The following is an 18433-nucleotide window of genomic DNA, read 5'->3' as shown; positions in this document are numbered from 1 at the left end:
AGTCTGGGCCAGCTCCTCTCACATCCACCCCCATCCCTTCACTGGAATTCAGCATAGGCTCCCTGAGGAAAATGTAGGAAGATTCTCCACCCCAGATAATGACAGTAAATAAAATGGGCTGAAGTGCAGCATAACATATTGGGGTTAAGTCTTGGAAAGAATTTTCTGCCAATAGATATGGGCAGTTTCTTATTTATGGGTGTTTTAAAGAAAGAGCAAAGGTGTGTCTTTCTGGATGCTTTGAATTTCAGTCCTTCCTAGAGTGAGAAGGCAAGAAAATGCCTTCAGCATTGGGATCCTGTGATCCTGGTCTCATCGGCAGCTTTAGGCCTAGGGGAGCAGTTACAAAAGGACCATCTGAAGGTATTTAGGTCAGAAAGAATGATCCAGAAATCTCCTCCTCTGCCAAGGTTAAACTAAGTTTCTAAACAGTGTGTGTTTTGACTAAAAATATATGTCTTTGGAGTGAAATTAAATAAAAGATGTCACTAAAAAGAAAAAAAACCTCCCTACGTGGCAGGTACCCATAACTCCTGAAGGATCAGAAGAGAAATAATGTCCGGGTGACAGCTATCGTGTTTGAAACAAAGGCCGAGAGCTGTAGTTCTAATCAGGGATGGTTTGGCCCCTCCAGGGGACCCTTGGCAATGTATGGGGACAGTTTTGGTTGTCCCAAATGGGCAGCAAGGGACATTGGCTTCTAGTGGGTAGAGACCAGGTGTGCCGCTAAACATCCTACAAAGGCACAAGTCAGGCCCCGGCAGCCAAGAATTACCTCGGGCCCACATATCAGAGTGCCGAGATTGAGAAACCCCGATCTAGAGAACCAAGAGAGAAGGTGCCGATTTTCAGCAGCCCACGGCCAAGCCGGCAGCTCCTCCGAGTGTGGCAGCAGGACGAAAAGGCTGCCCTTCCTCACTGTCGCTCGGCCCTCTGTGCTCTGGCAGGTGTCTGGATACTCCCTGCTTGTCCAGGCAGTAGACAGCGGCATTCCTGCAATGTCATCCACAGCCACCGTCAACATTGACATTTCCGACGTGAACGATAACAGCCCAGTCTTCACACCTGCTAACTATACCGCTGTGATCCAGGTGAGCAAATCTGGGCACTCAGCCTTCTTCCTCTGCTATGGTTTACTCATCATTTTGTCCACTTTTTTTCTTTTTTCCTATCCGTTACGAGCCTGGGATGAAAAGAGCCTGACTCTACCATAGTAGCTGACTGAGAACCATTGATGAGCGCTGTTGCCAATGGCATCCTTCCAGATGTGGGGCACTTTGCAGGCACCACCTCTCCCTACCACAGCCCAGTCAGTGAAGTGGGAGGGAGCAGCAAACCAACCCCCACTTGACAGTGAGGGAGCTGAGGGCCTAAGAGGTTCAGTAGCTCCCCCAAGATCCTGCAGCTTGTTAAGTGTCAGAGTCGGGATTTGAACTCAGGTCATTCCTCTGCAGAAACCACCCTCTTTTCACCCCCACAGCAGGCTGCCTTTCCGCCACTCCATGCTGTCCCGGCAGCAGAGGGAGATTGCTCCAAACTGTCTCATCTCTCCAAGACAGATCGGGCATCAGGAAAGAGCTGCTACTCATTAAAATCAATCTTCCAGAAGCAATTTGCTTAGCACTTTAAATCCACCTGCTTCTTAAAATCATGCTGCAGGATGGAGTAGCTTCCTGCTGGTCTTCTGCTGTGGTGGGGTGGGGGGGGCGTGGGGGTGGGGCAGAGATGCCTCTTCTTCCCATGCATTTTTTAATTCAAAAGTTGTTTCATGAGCCCGGTGCTAGGGGCAGAGCTACCCCCCCTCTTTCCAACTCCAGGAGGGTCAGGGGATCCAGTCTGGGGATGCCGTGAGCAGGGAGGAGCTAGACGCAATGGAGATTGATATGCAAGTTGTGGGGGGGCCTCAGAGAGTCCAGAGAACCACCCCTTGCCTCATCCAGTTTGGCCTCAGAATCACCTCCCACGGGGTCTGCAGGCTTTGTGGGTAGAAGGTGAGATGAGAGTGAGCCAGGGCCTGAGGGACCTCTTTGGAATAACATCAAGACTGTGACTCTGGCCCTCCACGGCCAGCTCCCCACCTCCTCCAGGTCTCAGGCCCGAGAGGGGAGGCGCGCCCCTCTGCTTCTCGCCTCCCACTTCGTCATCGAAATCTGATTCCTTCCCTGGTGGTATTTCGGTCTTCCTCTCCTCTCTGATGCTCTTTCCAGCAGTCCTGCTTTCTTCTCCCTCTCCTGCTTCCACCAAGCTTCCCCCTGAGGTCCGCCCCTTCCTGCATTTCCCCTCCTCCAACACCGCTCTCCTCCCAGTCTGCCTCCCACAGTGGCACTGTCCGCATCGCACAGCCTCTGCACACTTGCCCCGAAACAAAATGGGCTTTGCCTACTCCAACATTCGGGTTTATGACACCCATCGATCAGCTTGACAGACTGTTTTCACGGGCACCACGGGAAGTCAGCAGTGAAAGAAACAAGAATCTCAGCCATGAGCAGTGGCCGTGGCTCGCAGAAGCATCGGGGCCTGTCTGCGCTTTCTCTCCCCCTTCCTTCTCAGATGCTGACCCCTGGGGCACACATTCTCTCTCTCTCTCCCTCTCTCTCCACTGGAGGAAATGGCCTTTATAAAGTGAGCAAACAAATCAATAAATCTGCTGTTTTGTGTGGTGCTGAGTGTGTTGTCACCATGAAACAGTAAATCTACCCTGGGCTGAGTCCGCGCGGTGGAAGACAGCAGGGGGATCTGGTGTCTAGTCCTTGATGACCAAAAGGCCACTTGAGAGAAGGAGCAAAATAAGAGTCTTTGAAGTCCATTTCTCTTTCTCCTTCAAAGAATGGTCCTCCCTTTTTTCCAACCCAGGATAATTCCCTTATTCCAACACATGGTTTTCATAAGACGAATTCAGCACATAGAGCTTGAGTGTGCCTGCCCTGAGCATGACTCCCGTCCACGCGGCAGTGTATCATGGTCTCCATCTCTGTGGCCCAAACTTACTTAATGCTGAATCAATGTCATCAGCAGGCCTGACTAATGAAACTGACTTCAGGCCCAAAGCTGTGGTCTTGCTGAAGTCTAAACGGAGGGGGGCCAGAAAACCAATGCCTAAGCTACAGAGAAATTTAATTTGGCATTATCGGAGTGAGGAGAACCTTCAACCCTCAGAGGAGTGACAAAGAGCCTTTGTGTTTCTATTCTGGGGCACAGGCAAGAGATGGTTCTGTGAACTAATGCTTGAATGATAACATGAGGGTTTCCAAAAATTCTGCTGACTTTAAGGATTTTTGTTCTCTTCATTCTTAGCCTAAGAACCAATCCACTCCCTTTCCCTTTCCTCGAGGAACATGGCAAACCTGTGTTCTGAGGGGTGAGGCGTAAAGGCCCATTTCCCACCTGGCATATGCCTTTGTGTGTTTACTGGGAAGTTGCCAGGATGTCTCTTTACATTCTCCCCAGAAAGTTCGATGTTGTGACACTGTGTCACAGTGTTGGGCCTCAGCACGATCTCCTGGTGACAGGTGTGACAAAGGGCCTTCCCATTCTGAAAGATTGATGTTTTCTTGGCCTGAGAGGGTTTATGACCAACCACAAAAGGCTGGTGGGCACCCTGTAGTCAAGAGCCATTGAGGTGAACTCAGGGCCTTTCCAACCTGTGAAGGACAAGATGGAGCCGGCGCCAGTCTGGGAGGTCCTCGTACGCATACCGGCAGCTCCTCAACTCACTGGGCAGTTGTGGGGAGGCAGCCAAGGATGCCGAACATGATGCTTACAGACGCCAGCATGTTTTCAGAAGACAAGATAATATCACAGGGAATCCCTTCTGCTGAAAGCCCTGTTTTCTAGCCGGTAATGATGGGGTTTTTTTCAGTGTAAAGAGAGGTGTAATTTTATCTTCCTTTTTAATATCCTCTTTTATGCAGGAAAATAAGCCGGTAGGCACCAGCATCTTGCAGCTGGTGGTGACAGACAGAGACTCCTTTCACAATGGGCCTCCCTTCTCCTTCTCAATTTTGTCGGGAAACGAAGAGGAGGAGTTCGTCTTGGACCCGCATGGGATCCTGCGGTCCGCCGTGGTCTTCCAGCACACGGGGTCTCCAGAGTACGTGCTGTGTGTCCAGGTACGGCCCCGTCCTCTGTCCACATCAGGCCCCCACTCCCTCGTGCTGGTTTCTGTGCCCGTTGGATGGGTTTTCTTTGTTGAGCGAGTCAACGTAATTCATTACCGTGCAGGAATGTTCCCCTTTTAATCTCAAATTCAATTTCACACCAATAAAAGCAGCTTCTTTGTGTGAAATTGAACAGGAAGGAAGGGAAGCATCAGTGTTCAGAAGGGACATTCCCGTAGCCTGTGCCAGGCAGATAGTCGCTGGACTGAAATCTGCATTCTCCAAGTTCCTGGCATTCTAACTGACCCTCAGAGATGACTCGCTGGTCAAGGCTTGCTGCTCTATACCCAGTAGAAATTGCCATACACTCTACCTGTCAAAGCTGCCTAATGTGACTGAGGCATATCATGGCCTCTGCTTCTGAGGAGATCTTTGTTTGGTGAGTTGTCCCAGGGAGACAGGAGGGGCCAAGTCGGATGGCCATGGTCTCCCAACATGCCAGCTTCCTCAAGATCAGTGGCCTGTGTAAAATGAAATAGGACAAAGAGGCAAAAGTGGCCGGTATGGAAAGGGTGTGGCCAGGAGCAAGAAGTGAGTTCCCAGGAATGAAGTTTGTGTATGCAAAGATTTGGTCCTTTCCGTGAAACCAAGTGATTTTTTTTTTTTTTTACTCACAGTTGCCACAGAGGGCAACCCAAAGTCATTATTAATGGCAGCAATAATAACAATAATAATTATATTTGGATGGCATTTCGTTGTGTTCATTATTTCTTAGGGCAAGTTATAGCTTACTCTGGTCCAAGAAACCTTCCAGATTAATGACTTTTGGCTCTGAGCATGTCTGTGAATGCTCCAGTTGCTTTCCACTCCTCCAACAATACTATGTAAATAATTTTATATCACAGTAGAGGTACCAAGAGCAAGGAGAGATGTTTCGTGCCTTCTCACAGAAGCTAGTACGGTTCCTTGCCTACACTTTCATACTGATAGAGAGTAGATTCTGCATCTCAGGCTTTGGGAACACCACGGAGAGCTTTCTCGTCCTTGTCCCTAAGGAGAAACTACCTCCAGGTGCTGAGTTTCTACCTTCCTAAGGTCCCTGAGTGCACCAGTTACATTTTCTTTGTCCTTGCCTCACTGTGTCCTGTCCTGCCCTGTATGCTTACTGTGGCGGGAGCCAAAGGTGAAAAATCACTTCTCTTCCTGCAATGCACGTCCTCGGCAATTTCGCCGAATGGGAGCAGGAGATGGAGGAAGGAGCAAACAGGGGTAAAAGAATAAATGTCTTCTCGGTAAGTTTGATTGGTTTTCCAACGATTCTGCTCTCTCTGAGTTTCTTGCCTTTCTCCCTCTTGGCTGTTTTAGGCAAAAGATTCGGGCAAACCCCAGCAGGTCTCCCACTCCTACATCCGCGTGCGGGTCATCGAGGAAAGTATCCACAAACCCACGGCCATCCCGCTGGAGATTTACATCATCACCATGGAGGACGACTTTCCTGGTGGGGTCATTGGGAAGATCCATGCCACGGACCAAGACATGTATGACGTGCTCACGTTTGCCCTGAAATCGGAGCAGAAGAGCTTGTTCAAAGTGAACAGTCACGACGGGAAGATCATCGCCCTGGGGGGCCTGGACAGCGGCAAGTACGTGCTGAACGTGTCCGTGAGCGACGGCCGCTTCCAGGTGCCCATCGACGTGGTCGTGCACGTGGAGCAGCTGGTGCATGAGATGCTGCAGAACACCGTCACCATCCGCTTTGAGAACGTGTCCCCCGAGGACTTCGTGGGGCTGCACATGCACGGCTTCCGCCGTACCCTGCGCAACGCCGTCCTCACGCAGAAGCAGGACAGTCTGCGCATCATCAGCATCCAGCCTGTGGCGGGGACCACCCAGCTGGACATGCTCTTCGCCGTGGAGATGCACAGCAGTGAGTTCTACAAGCCAGCCTACCTGATCCAGAAGCTGTCCAACGCCCGTCGGCACCTGGAGAACGTCATGCGCATCTCGGCCATCCTGGAGAAAAACTGCTCGGGGCTGGACTGTCAGGAGCAGCACTGCGAACAGGGCCTGTCCCTGGATTCCCACGCACTCATGACCTATAGCACGGCGCGCATCAGCTTCGTGTGCCCACGTTTCTATAGAAATGTGCGCTGCACCTGTAACGGTGAGTCTGATTTGGAGTCCCCCACCTCTCGCGGGCCACCCCCACCCCCGCTCCTGCACCTCTGCCGGTCTGCATAGACCCGGGTGCCCTTCAGAGAAGCCTCCATTCGCTCACTCAGCAAAATGTTTACTGACCACCTATGGTGGGCCAAGCCACTGTGAGAGATGCCCGGCCAGGGGTAAGCAAGACGAGGGAATCCCCTCCTCCCGGGGAGCAAACAGCTCACTGAGGAGCGCAGACCAGCAGGCTAGCAGGGGCCCAGGCGCTAAGTATTGCGAGAGGAAGTACAAAATCCGGCAGGAGGACCCATCGAGGAGGAAGGTCTCCTGACAAGTTGGGAGAAAGGATAAGTAGGAATCAGACATATGGGAATGCGTAGGGGAGGAAGAACATTCCAGGCCAGGGGGCAGCTTGGGTGAGGAAGGTTCAGGGCAGGAGAGAAGCCTACAGCAGGGGAGTGACAGAGATGTTCTGTTACTGGAGGTGGGGGCATGATGACAGATGAGACCTGCGAGCAGGCCCAGGGTTCACACAAGGGCCATTAGCCAGGATGAACATGGTAGAAATTGTTCCAAGGCAGGAGGAGCCGTGGTAGGCTGATGTGAAGTGAAGAAGTGACAGGATCAGAGCTGTCTTTCACAAAAAGCGTGCTGGTTGCAGAGGGGAATGAATTAGCTGGGCCCGGGGAAAAGGCAGGTCAACAAGTTAGGAAACCATGGCTGAGGGTAAGGGCAGTTCAATTTGCTTCAGTGAAAAACGGGCCACACAGAGAGGAGCACAGCCAAGGGAGGGATTCAGCCCTCAAAGCAGAGGAAATGGAATGGCTCAAATTTGTTGATGTAACTAGAGTCCCTGAACCTTGACCTTTCCCGGTCAGAGGCCACAGCTGCCCAGAGTCCTGTGCCCACGGTGGTCAGTGAGAAGTATTGCTCTCTGCCTCTTTCCCTCTCTGACACATGGAGCCATAAATTCACTGCCCTCTTCTAAGAAAATTGCACCCAGAGTTTTTCTAGCCAGCGTGAACTTGACCCAAAAGGACTGTGGCCAGAAGAGAGGTCATTTGTAAAACATCCCTTTAGGTAAATTGGGGACAGGCAGGGTTCCTGGCCTCTTTCCCTTATAGAAAGTTCTTGGTTGCGGCTTGAAAAACACGACCATCAGAGCACAGGTCCTGAGATCACAGCTCCTGCCAAGAGACATTTCGACAGCCTCCTGGAAGCACAGAAAGTGCTCTGCACTCACCCTGTGCTACCCGGTGAATTCTGTGTTTGCATCAGGTGGATGCAGTGCTGTCTGACCTGTTGAATATGTAAATTAGCTCCAAAGTAACTCAAAACGCACCGGGCTGGAAGTGATGCATTTCTGGCAGGTGCCACCAACATGCAGGATTTATGAGCGCCAGCTGTCCGGGCTTTACCTAGACTTCCTTTGTAGGCAAACTGATTTATGCACCAAAGCTCTGCTGGGGACTTCCTGCAGTGATTCACAGCAGGGTTCAAAAGAGGTTCACTACAGGACGAGGCGGACCCTGCGGGAGAAACTAAACCAGCTAATTAATCCTTGTGCTCTGAGAACTCATTTCAGCCAGTAGAAGTCTGTGGTGGCAGCAATGTGCGAGGCACTAAAGTCTCAACGTGGAAAAGACCCCGACCCTGCCCTTAGGAGCTGGCCACTGGGAGGTCAGCTTTGCAAGTGCTTATTTGCAATAATAAGGTTAAAATACATGCCAGGGAGGAGAAAGGACGGGATCCCTTGACAGAGGGAAGCTCTCTGTGACATTTCTATACCATGGACAGTCTGTGTCCTGGGTCTTGAGGGATGAGTATGAGTTCATCAGGAAGAGTCAGAGGAGGCCCAACTGGGCAGAATTCCTTGAAAGAAGGAACTCAGAAGGGTGATTTTTTTGTTGGAGAGAGGGAGGTTTTTCATGAGACACTAATATTTTTTTTAAGATTTTATGTATTTATTTATTTAACACAGAGAGAGAGAGAGAAAGAGAGAGATGAAGAGAGAATGCAAGCAGGGGCAGAGGAAGAAGCAGGCTTCCCTGCAGAGCAAGGAGCCCGATGCGGGGCTCAATCCCAGGACCCTGGGATCATGAACTGAGCAGAAGGCAGATGCATAACCCAGGAGCCCTGAGACACTAATGTTTATGTTGCAGCTGGTTTCGAAGTGGGGTCCCTGCCCAGGACTTCTATTCTGTGGTCCCCATAAACCTTTCTACTCCCAGTAAATCCAGAAGGCTGGAAGCTTTTTTTTTTTTTTTTTTTTAACTTATTTGTTTGAGAGAGAGAGAGAGCGAGCACAGAGGGAGCAGCAGAGCGAGAAGCAGACTCCCCGCGGAGCTGAGAGCCCTATGCAGGGCTTGATCCCAGGACCCTGAGATGACCTGAGCCAAAGGCAGAGGCTTACCCGACTGAGCTACCCAGGTCCCCATTCCAGAAGCTTTTGTGGTTCAACCCCCAAACATCCCGCGAAGAGGCCTTCTTGGTTTGAAAACAGCATTTCCTCAAAAAAGGCTGTACATGTAGATTCGGACTCATCTTGGGGTCTCTTCTCACCTTCAAGTCACTCTTGTAATTAAGCTGTAAAATCAAATACTGGATTTTCATAGTAAAAAGACATGGAAAGGTCACCTGGCCCAGACCCATCTTCTGCAGGTGATGTATGATCCTCTCTGTTTGATGGAATGAGGTAGCTCCATGCCCTGCCCAGGGCTGTGTGGCTGGTGGGGGTGGCATGTGGATTCAATTGTCTCTTCTTGGGCCCCTCTTTTATTACCTGCATCTTAAGAACAGGGGCTCTTCCCTTCCCTATGTGAATCACGCCCCCAGTGCTGTATGCTTTGTAGAATACTCAGATGGCCCCGTTTTCCCTGGCAGACCACTGACCAGCGTGGGTCTTAACAGAAATACCTACCACCAGGCCGACACTCCAACATAACGGAGGGTCTCAGGTGCAGACTAGGAGTCTATATACATAGCCCTGGATGATTCTAACGCTGGTAGTCAGGAAAGCACACTTGGGGACATCCCATAGCAAGATAAAATAGAAAAGGTTTTCTGCAAGTTCAGGGACAAACTCTTAGAAACAGAAATAGCTCTCACTTCTTCTCAGGTGTCCTCTAATAGAAATACAGTGAGGAACTGTTAAGGAAAACACTAGGCATTTTAGACATTTTCTCATTTATTGGATGGGGAGGTAATTGAATTCAGTAAATCCCCCCCCCCTTAAAACACACAGACACACACGCACTCATGTGTGCACACATATGCACAACTAGTATTCACTGCTCCTTGGTTTACCCTGGGACCTTGGCAGATACAGTAAATGGACTTTTCCACCACTTGGTGGAATAATTACTAACGGTAAGTAGAGTTAGCTGCCTGTTTTCGTCTGTGTCGCAGTATTTATAGAGATCTGGCCTCGATATACTCCTCCCCACTTCCACCTCCTCTTTCTCTCCTGCACAGTTTTTTGGGTCCAATTAACAAAATTAGCATCATGAACCAAAATGCTGAGTGGCTTTGACTAAATGGAAGCAGATTTGAATTTTAGTGCCAAATAGGCTCGTTCAATTCCAGCCACCATCGAGCATCATGTTTGAACTGAACTTCAAGAGACACAGAGTTCTGATGTCATTAGATGACTCCTGGTGAACTTTACAAGTTCAGTGAACATCAGCACTTCAGGAAGAAAGCCTGAGGGGAACGATGGGTGCCCTGTGGGCTGTCCCTGATGCTCTGTCCCCTTGCTGTCCCATAGGGCTGTGCCAGTTGTCCATTTTTTAAAAAAAATGTCATTGACTTTTCAAAAGTCCAATATAGGCATGCCTGGGTGGCTCAGTTGGTTAAGCGTCTGCCTTCAGCTCAGGGCATGATCCCCAGGGTCCTGGGATCGAGTCCCACATTGGGCTCCTTGCTCAGTGGGGAGCCTGCTTCTCCCTCTGGCTTCGCCTGCTTGTGGTCTCTGGCTCTTTCTCTCTGACAAATAGATATATAAATTCTTCAAAAAGAAAAAAAACAGAAGCATGAATAAAAATCTGTCAAAAAGGAGACAGTTGTCCAGGAGAATGGACTCCCTAGGAGACCACTGGAGCTTAAGACCAGGGTGTTGATGGCCGTGACAGCCAGAGCTCTGAATAAGGTAAAGGGAGCATTGGCCAGGGGGGAAGCATGGCGGTGGCCAGGCTGAGTGTGAGCAGTGGCAGTCCTGCTCTCAACCATGGCCTGTGGCGTTGTCACAAGAGATTGTTCAGAGAGGGGAAAGCCGCACTGAAGCACAGCACAGAGTGTGATGCCCACTGAGCTAGATCTGAAAGGATGCCTAGAATCACGCACGTGCCCCAGGCCGAGGAGCATGAGAGCCAAGGCATGGAGGGGAGAAGCAGCGACAAGTGTAACAACGAACATTTATTGAGTGGTGACAAGTGACTGTGCTGTTTTTCCAACATACATCATTGCATTTAACCTTTCTAATAACCGTAAAGGCAGGGTATCATTAACCTTCCTCAAAAGTTAAGGAGACTAAGACTTGGGAAGATCAGTGGACTTGCTTAAATTCACAGAGCTACGCCAATGGCCGCACCATGATTCGTAGCGGGCAGCCTCAAACGTGGCTCCCTACTACTTCCACAACCATTTGAAAGGGCCTTAAGGTTTCCAATCCAACCTCCCACCCACGACAGACATCCCGTTAACTACATTCCCGACACAGCAATTCAGCCAGCCTCACAAGCTCACAATAGGGACCCGAGATGACCTTCTCTCTTCTAAATCCACCTCCTTCTCATGTCACCCAGCACCATCCATTAGAGCCATCCAGAACCTGACCTAACTCCTCCTGTACAAGCTGCCCTCCAGGTATTAAAGGGCGGTGGTTGTGACCCCTTGAATCCTCTTTTCCTAGGCAAACTGCAGAAGTTCCTTTGCTCCTTGGCTGCAAACAGAAGCTATAAACAGTTGTAGGTGGTATAGTTAGGGCAGAGAAGAGGCACGAAGGAGGGGGTCCTCAGTCCTACCGGAGGAGTCCACGAAAGGCATTGGTAGCAGAGAAGCTTGTCCTACTGGGTCTTTGCCAGACAGGGGATGCAGTGCAGAGAAGGGCCCAGAGATGTGGGGCATCCTTTCATTTGCTCATTTACTCAGCAGTGACATGAAGACTTTGCCAGGCCCTGAGCAGGATGCTGGAGGAATAGGGGTAAGAGAGGCTGCTGTGGTTCCCGTCCTCATGAAGCATGAACCAGCATCATGCCCTGGACAAATGAGGAGTCAGGATAGTCCAGTACAGGGGGACAGGCACATGGAGTCTGTGATAGGCAGTCATGGTAATGCGCTTCTTTTTTTTTTTTTAAGATTTTATTTATTTGAGGAGAGAGAGAGAGCCTGAGAGGAAGAGGGATCATGAGCAAGGGGGAGGGGTAGTGGGGGAGAAAAAAGACTCCCCACTCAGGGAGCCTGATGCAGGACTCAATCCCAGAACCCTGGGATCATGACTCAAGCCGAAGGCAGACGCTTAACCGACGGAGCCATCCAGGGGCTCCTTAATGCACTTCTAATAAGCACCATAAAATAAAATGACGAAGACTTCTGTGAGGCAGTATGACACGTTAAACTTAGCCTTGATGAATTTTTAAAAAGCAGAGAAAAATCTGAGATTGGGTTTGCCTTGGGCTGGGGTTTGTTAAGGCTAGCGCTCAGAGAAGAAAGCCAACAGTCCCCAACCCAGTGGTTCCAAATAACCTTCAGTTTAGTTTCTGAATCTTAACCTGCAAACCGGGACATTGCCATTTTACATTCATAACAGCTATGTCTCTGCAATTCCCTCATCTCCAACACACACAAGTCCCTGAATGCCAGCAGAGGGTTAGAGGTGTCTACACTGGTGGTGACACCAGCTTCCCAGAGTGTGGATCTTCCCTTATATATTCCACCCACACACAACTGCCCCGGAGAGGATGTCTTAAAATGAAATTTAAGCGAAATCATCTGGAAAATACGGCTGAGCCAAGCAAACACCATTCCAGATGATTCTGTGCTTGTGGGAGAACCCTAAGAGACCACTTCAAACCCGAGACCTCTGGAGAATATGTTTTAAAACTTCATGCAGGCCAAGAATTAAGAGGAGAGCTTACTAATTTGTGCAGCATTTGCTAAGACATGGCATCTTGGCCAAGTGTGTGAATTCAGGGCATAGGATATTTACCCTTAGGTTTTGGAACCAAAGTATAATGAGGCAGAAATGTACATCAAGGGGTTGAATTAGCTCAAAGTGTTGGTGACAATAATGACTGGTGGGTACTGATGTATTTGCTCAAGGCATCGACTTTATCCTGGGGGCTGTGAGAATTCTGGGGAGGCAAGGGGTAGAGCCATAAATATGGCAGCGAGAACCTCCAAGACCCCCAGAGAATCCCGATTCTCTGGGCAGTTTCCAAAGCTCTGAAGTTTCTGCTCCAGGGAATTAAACATTGTCAGCTCTGTGAAAAGTGACCTAAATTTCCACCTGAGCAATGCTTTAGAACGTGGAAACCTTCTTTTGGATAGTAGCCACATCCTCTGCACCTTTCTCTTGTCCAAGGCTGCATACAAGGCCACCTCTGCCTTAGACAAGGTGGCCAAGGGCCTGACCCCCACAGTGGCCTGGGACGCTGACTAATAAAATGCTCCAGGCCTTAGCTTGTACGTCCCAGGTACACAGTATTTCATATCATCTATCAATTTACAAATCATGAATTTGACCCAAAAAAGACAGCAAGAGAAAGATGACATTTGAGTTCAGGTTTCTGCCATGGGGCTGAATCCAACTAGCATCTCCAGTTTTGAGACCTTCTACTAATTTGTTTTTACTTTAAGTTTTTCCCTTTAAAAAAATTGCCTTCATGGGATTCCTGGGTGGTTCAGTCGGTTAAGCGTCTGCCTTCAGCTTGTCATGATCCCAGGGTCCTGGGATCGAGGCCTGCATCAGGCTCCCTGCTCAACGAGGAGCCTGCTTCTCCCTCTGCCTCTGCCTGTGTCAGCAGTATCTCTCTCTGTCTCTCCTACACACACACACACACACACACAGACAAACACATAAATAATAAATAAAATCTTTAAAAAGTAGAATAAAAATTGCCTTCACATACACACACATTTTACACCCATTTAATCCTCACAACTCTATGAACAATTATTAGCTTCGTTTTTCAGAAAAGGGGATCGAGACTCTCAGAAGTCAAGTGACCTGTTCAGAGCCACACAGTGAATGAGTAAGTGGCATGACTAGTCAGAGCCAAGATCCAGCCCGCTGCTCGCACTGCAGATCCTGTCCTGTTGCACTGTGCTGGCTTCTTGAGGGGACCTGGGCATGGGGAGCAGAGAGTTCTCTGCCTGCTGCGTGTTCTCAGAGTGGCGAAACATCCCGTCCTTCTGTCCCACTGCAGCAAACCAGCCTCAGTTGGTTTGATCAAGTGACCCCCTTCTCCCTTCACACTCACTCTGGCTCCAAACTGATGGATGCCCGGAGATGCAGAATGTGTAGGTCTAGAGAGTTCCCCTCCCCCAGCTGTCACCGATCACAGCACAAGTTAATTAAACCTGGATTATTTAATGACAGTTAATAAGATAAACTTCCTCCCAGAGGCCAATGGGTCCTGACCCTGCTGTCTCATAACTATTACTATGATAAGGCACCGAGTGCTACCAGAAAGAGGGTCTTTTGGACTCACAATAGTGTCTATATTTCCATGAGAGGGGAATGGAATAAACATGGGATTTCTAAAAACAAGGTGACCCATCAGCATCCACGTAAATCCAGGGAATTAAACATGGGTTCCATGTTGCTGGAGAAGGTAGGGCTTTGGCTGAAGAGAGGCTTATTATCCCCAGGAAAGTGTCCCCGGGACCCAAATATCTGGGTATACCTGAAGTCGAGGGACACATGACAGTGTTCAGCATTGGCGTACAAAGGTCAAGTCCCTCTGACAACGTACATGTCAGAAAGGACCTAATGCCTTATCCTAATTGATAGGGAGGGAAGAACTACAATATTGTACATGGGGATTATTCAGTTCGGGGAGAACTGTTTTTTGTAGCCAGAAGTCTCTATTCGGAGTAGACCTCCTTTTGCGCACGTGCTCACATCTGTCCCCAGCTAAGGAGGACATTACGTTTTACACCAACCTCCAGACTTCTAATCTGCCTTCCTGCTCTTTTGAGCCACAGGAGAGCAGACCAACTGTGAGCAGAGTAAGCTGACAGCAGCAGCTGGAGTCCGAATGTTTACGACTGCTCCCGGCCCGGGCTGGGACTTGGCAGGGGGGAGGCCCGGGAGGATTTTTAATGCATCAAGAGATAGTTCACTTGCCAAGAACTGTCCCCTTTGCCTTAAAAAGCCTATTAAAAAAAAAGAAAAAAAAAGAGCCTATTGAAGTCAATGGCTGCTAGAATGAATAGATATATACTATGTATCTAATATGTATATTAATGTTATTACTTTTTAAATGCACATATTATAATACTTTAATGTAATTTTTTTACATATCCTCCAGCTAGAGTTTTTATAATGGGCACTGAATCTTACATAATCCATTAATTTAGTGGATGTAATTATATGGGTTCCACGGTTATAACACGAGAGAAGAAAAAGCTGTGAGTTTGAACCCCAGCTGCTGTTCTGAGTGGCTTTGGCTTTACCCCAAGATAAGAGAGATGGTGACAGAGTAAGAAGCCTGTGCCAGCTACCAGGGCAGGGCTGATGGTAAGAGAAGAGGCAAAAAAAAAAAAAATGTGGATAAAAGGGAGAAGTACTCAAATCCAGTTTTAATACGAAATATTTTGTTTAGTTTTTATTATACATGCTTATAGCTGTTTGTTTGTTTGTTTTAATCTCACCATAATTCCTGCAGGAGAAAACAGCTTTCCTGTCATGGGTCTGAAATCATCCAGCCCTCTCTTCCCCCTCTGAAATAATGGCTTTTAAATGGGACTTTTGATAATGCACGGTTTCTTAGCAGTGGAGACTTGCACTAGAGCAGAAATGGGGTCTATGCTTCTGTGTCTCAGAAACATAGAAATGTAGAGAAAGCTATCCGTCAGTGGGCAAAAGTAGGAAATGGAAAGAGTCATGTCTATGGAATGGGAAGAAATGGATTTCTTAACTATGTAAATTACTGTTTCTGTGTCCATCTGGAAGACAATGCCCAGGTAATTCAGAATTACATCTATTGGATGAGATCCATTTTGTGATTCATCTATGCACATGGTCGCCTCCATGTGGCCAAGGTTAGCGTTGGGCTGAGGTAGCATCTTTGAGCATATACTACCGAGTCCACATTTAGGAGCAACCTGGAAGTGCGCAGGGCCACCCAAAACTGAAATGAAGCCATGTATGGGGACAGCAAAGAGTCAGCTGGCAGAGTTATGAACTCTTCATGAATGAGCATTAACACACGCAAGCAGTCAAGCCACGGGCTATGGCTGGCTCATTCCCATGGAACACAGCCCCTTTTTCCTCAAAGGATCTCATTCTTCAAGCCTGAATTTTAAAACGCTCCCTTCTTTGGTGAGGACCTCTGACATTCTCCCAGGAAACACAGTTGTCCCTTCTCTGGTTGCACTCCCAGACTTCTATCAGGGCAGTTACCTTATTGCATTGTCTTCATGTGTTTGCTGCTTGTTTCCTGGAGGAGGGAAGAGATGGCATTGTTTCCTTTCATCTTTGTACGTCCAGGCTTCAGGCACCTAGGTGGTTCAGTTGGGTAAGTGTTGGCCTTCAGCTCAGGTCATGTTCTCGGGGCCCTGGGATCGAGCCCCGTGGCAGGGGCTCTCTCTCTCTCTTTCTCTTTCTTCCAAAGAAAGAAATAAATAATCTACATGTCCAGGCTTCTCACTTCTTTGGCCCTAAAAAAATTATTTGCTGAATGAATGCACCAAAAATCATTTTAAAAGTGGTTATCCAAAGCCCTTTGAAGCAGATCGTAAGGTGGTAGAACAGCTGTTTGAAGCTGCATAAATATTGATAAATACAGGGCAGGAGTAAAGATTTCTTGGGATGAAAATAGGAAGATGTATTTGAGGGCACTTATGTCTTTTAGAACCATTTGTAGAGATCATTCCAAATTTTCAGTTGCAAATCCCTTCATCTTCTAAGACTTTGTAAGCTGGATCATTGCCAGGAGTATCTTTTATGGCTGAGCACTAAACCGGTGGAAAATAGGATTTATGAATTCTGAGTTTGCTGGAGCTACTTATACTGCTCTTCTCGAGGATTACAGTTTTTAAAAGTTTATATGTAGTTAGCATTAAATGTCTGCTTTCTCCTGGACAAAGAAATGACTGTATAAGGGGACAATATGCTTAATGACGAGAAAGAAGGAGGATGGACGGGAGTTTGGCAATGGGTCACTTCCTCCCAAGGAAGTAAGCTGCTGAGGTCCGGGCATTTGTGGTTCATAGAGAAGGTGCCGCTTTAGGCCACTGCTAACCCAGTTCCGAGCAATTTTTCGTTCCTGTCTCCTTTCCTACCGTCCTTTTACTGCCTAAACTCTCACTACATGGAATACGACCTACTCGTTTGAAATATCCGAGACTTCTGAAACGTGCCCTTCCTCCGGTGGACTCCCCATTTATCCTCACCGCAGTTCAGAAATGACTTACTTGGGTCCTGGATTTTGCCTTCATCGGCTAATCTGCTTTCCAGGCTTTTCTTTCTGAGGGATTAACCTTCCATCTCACTGTGCTCTGAGCATCGAACAGGTAGCAAGAAAACTTGCTTTTGCCAGCGATAATTCGACTGTTTTTGATAGACGGTGGGGTACCTTTATCTCAAATCAATACAAAAGCAGGTAGCAGAAGGGATTAGGAAACAGTGGGAATTGTGTTTGCCCGATTTAGAATTAGTCATACTTTTCCTTAGAAACACCTTTTTCTCTCCCCTCTGAAAACAATAGCCAACATCCTCCGAAGAGTCCCCTGAAGTTTTTTCAGGGCAGGAAAGAAAAACGGTGTAGGACAACTGGAAACTCCAGCCATGCATTCGGGTAGTTCCCCGTGAGCAGAACCCCGCTCTAATAAATGCGTCCAGAGCCCGTGCAGTGTGCCCTTTTCTCAGCTGATGCTGGTCCAGTTACAACCTTAGCATATCTGAACCGAAAAGGAAGAGTTCCATTTATTCTTCGAGGCCAACCTACTTCAGGCTGTCTGTGAGCTCTTGGCTGATGCAGGGACGTTGGATGGGCACTCACAGCAGCTGACGCCCATTCGGGTGCTCTCACTTCTGGGTGGCTTCTTTGTCTCTTAGCCCAGAGCCTATAGAGCCCAGCTCTGGAACCATCCCAGTACCGCCTAGGATGTGAGGTGATTCCCTCCGTACTGATCATGTGTGTTCCCTTTCGTCACAGGAGGACTGTGCCCGGGGTCCAACGATCCTTGCATGGAGAAGCCATGTCCGGGGGACATGCAGTGTGTTGGTTACGAAGCCAGCAGGAGACCGTACCTCTGCCAGTGTCCACCAGGGAAGCTCGGAGAGTGCTCAGGTGCAGAGGGGGTGGAATTATTAAATCTGAAGCACTTGCCCTTGAGTAAATGACTCTGCCCTAGCTCTTCAGAGCTCTTCAGCTCTTCTGTCTGCATGCAACATTCACTGTCAGGATGGCCCCCAGATAACATCTGCCCTCCCTGTACTTGGGATTTAGTCCAGCTTCAGCTTGTGCTCAGGAAACACGCAACGACCATGGGCTCCTCGTATAACAAGAAGACCACAACATGTGTTTCCGATGGTGTTGCACAGACGTTAAGAGTGTAAAATGGAAAATAGAAAGCCGTGGGTTAGGCAGAGGGTCAGAGTATCCACTGCACGGCCTTTGATGGTCAGATGGCTGCAGAGCCAGAGCCCCAAAGCAGAGCTCGCCAGGAGGTACAGTTGACCCAGTGCAGTTGACCTCCCATGGGGTAAGCCCAGCCTAGATCACCAAGGGAGCGGACTCTCTGCTCCGTGTTCCCGAAAGGGCAGGTGCTCACCTCTGTGTCCTAAAGGAAAAAAAGAAAAAGAGAGAAGGAAAGAAAGAAACGTATTTATGTTATTTTGATCCAAATATCCTGTTTCTGATCCTCTCTCAATCCCAATACTTCAGTTGATTTGCATATTCCCTATCACATCTAAACTCTAGGAGTATTCATTTTTGGTACCAGTA

The 18433-nt window shown here is 48.6% G+C and overlaps 1 protein-coding gene across 4 annotated transcripts in view; it reads left to right on the top strand.

The window, feature by feature from the left end:
• The window catches only part of FAT3 (FAT atypical cadherin 3), a 639398-nt gene that overhangs the window by 587049 nt on the left and 33916 nt on the right, over nucleotides 1-18433 (top strand). For all 4 annotated transcript variants that reach the window (XM_032852827.1, XM_032852826.1, XM_032852825.1 and 1 more), the window contains 4 exons: nucleotides 948-1091; nucleotides 3912-4109; nucleotides 5463-6261; nucleotides 17642-17776. In XM_032852827.1, coding sequence (XP_032708718.1) covers nucleotides 948-1091; nucleotides 3912-4109; nucleotides 5463-6261; nucleotides 17642-17776 — 1276 coding nt within the window. The remainder of the gene's footprint in view (nucleotides 1-947; nucleotides 1092-3911; nucleotides 4110-5462; nucleotides 6262-17641; nucleotides 17777-18433) is intronic.

The sequence above is a fragment of the Lontra canadensis genome, unplaced genomic scaffold (genome assembly GCF_010015895.1).
Source record: "Lontra canadensis isolate GAN:19392208 unplaced genomic scaffold, GSC_riverotter_1.0 scaffold7, whole genome shotgun sequence".
NCBI lineage: Eukaryota > Metazoa > Chordata > Mammalia > Carnivora > Mustelidae > Lontra > Lontra canadensis.
This window is presented reverse-complemented; position numbering and strand designations above follow the sequence as displayed.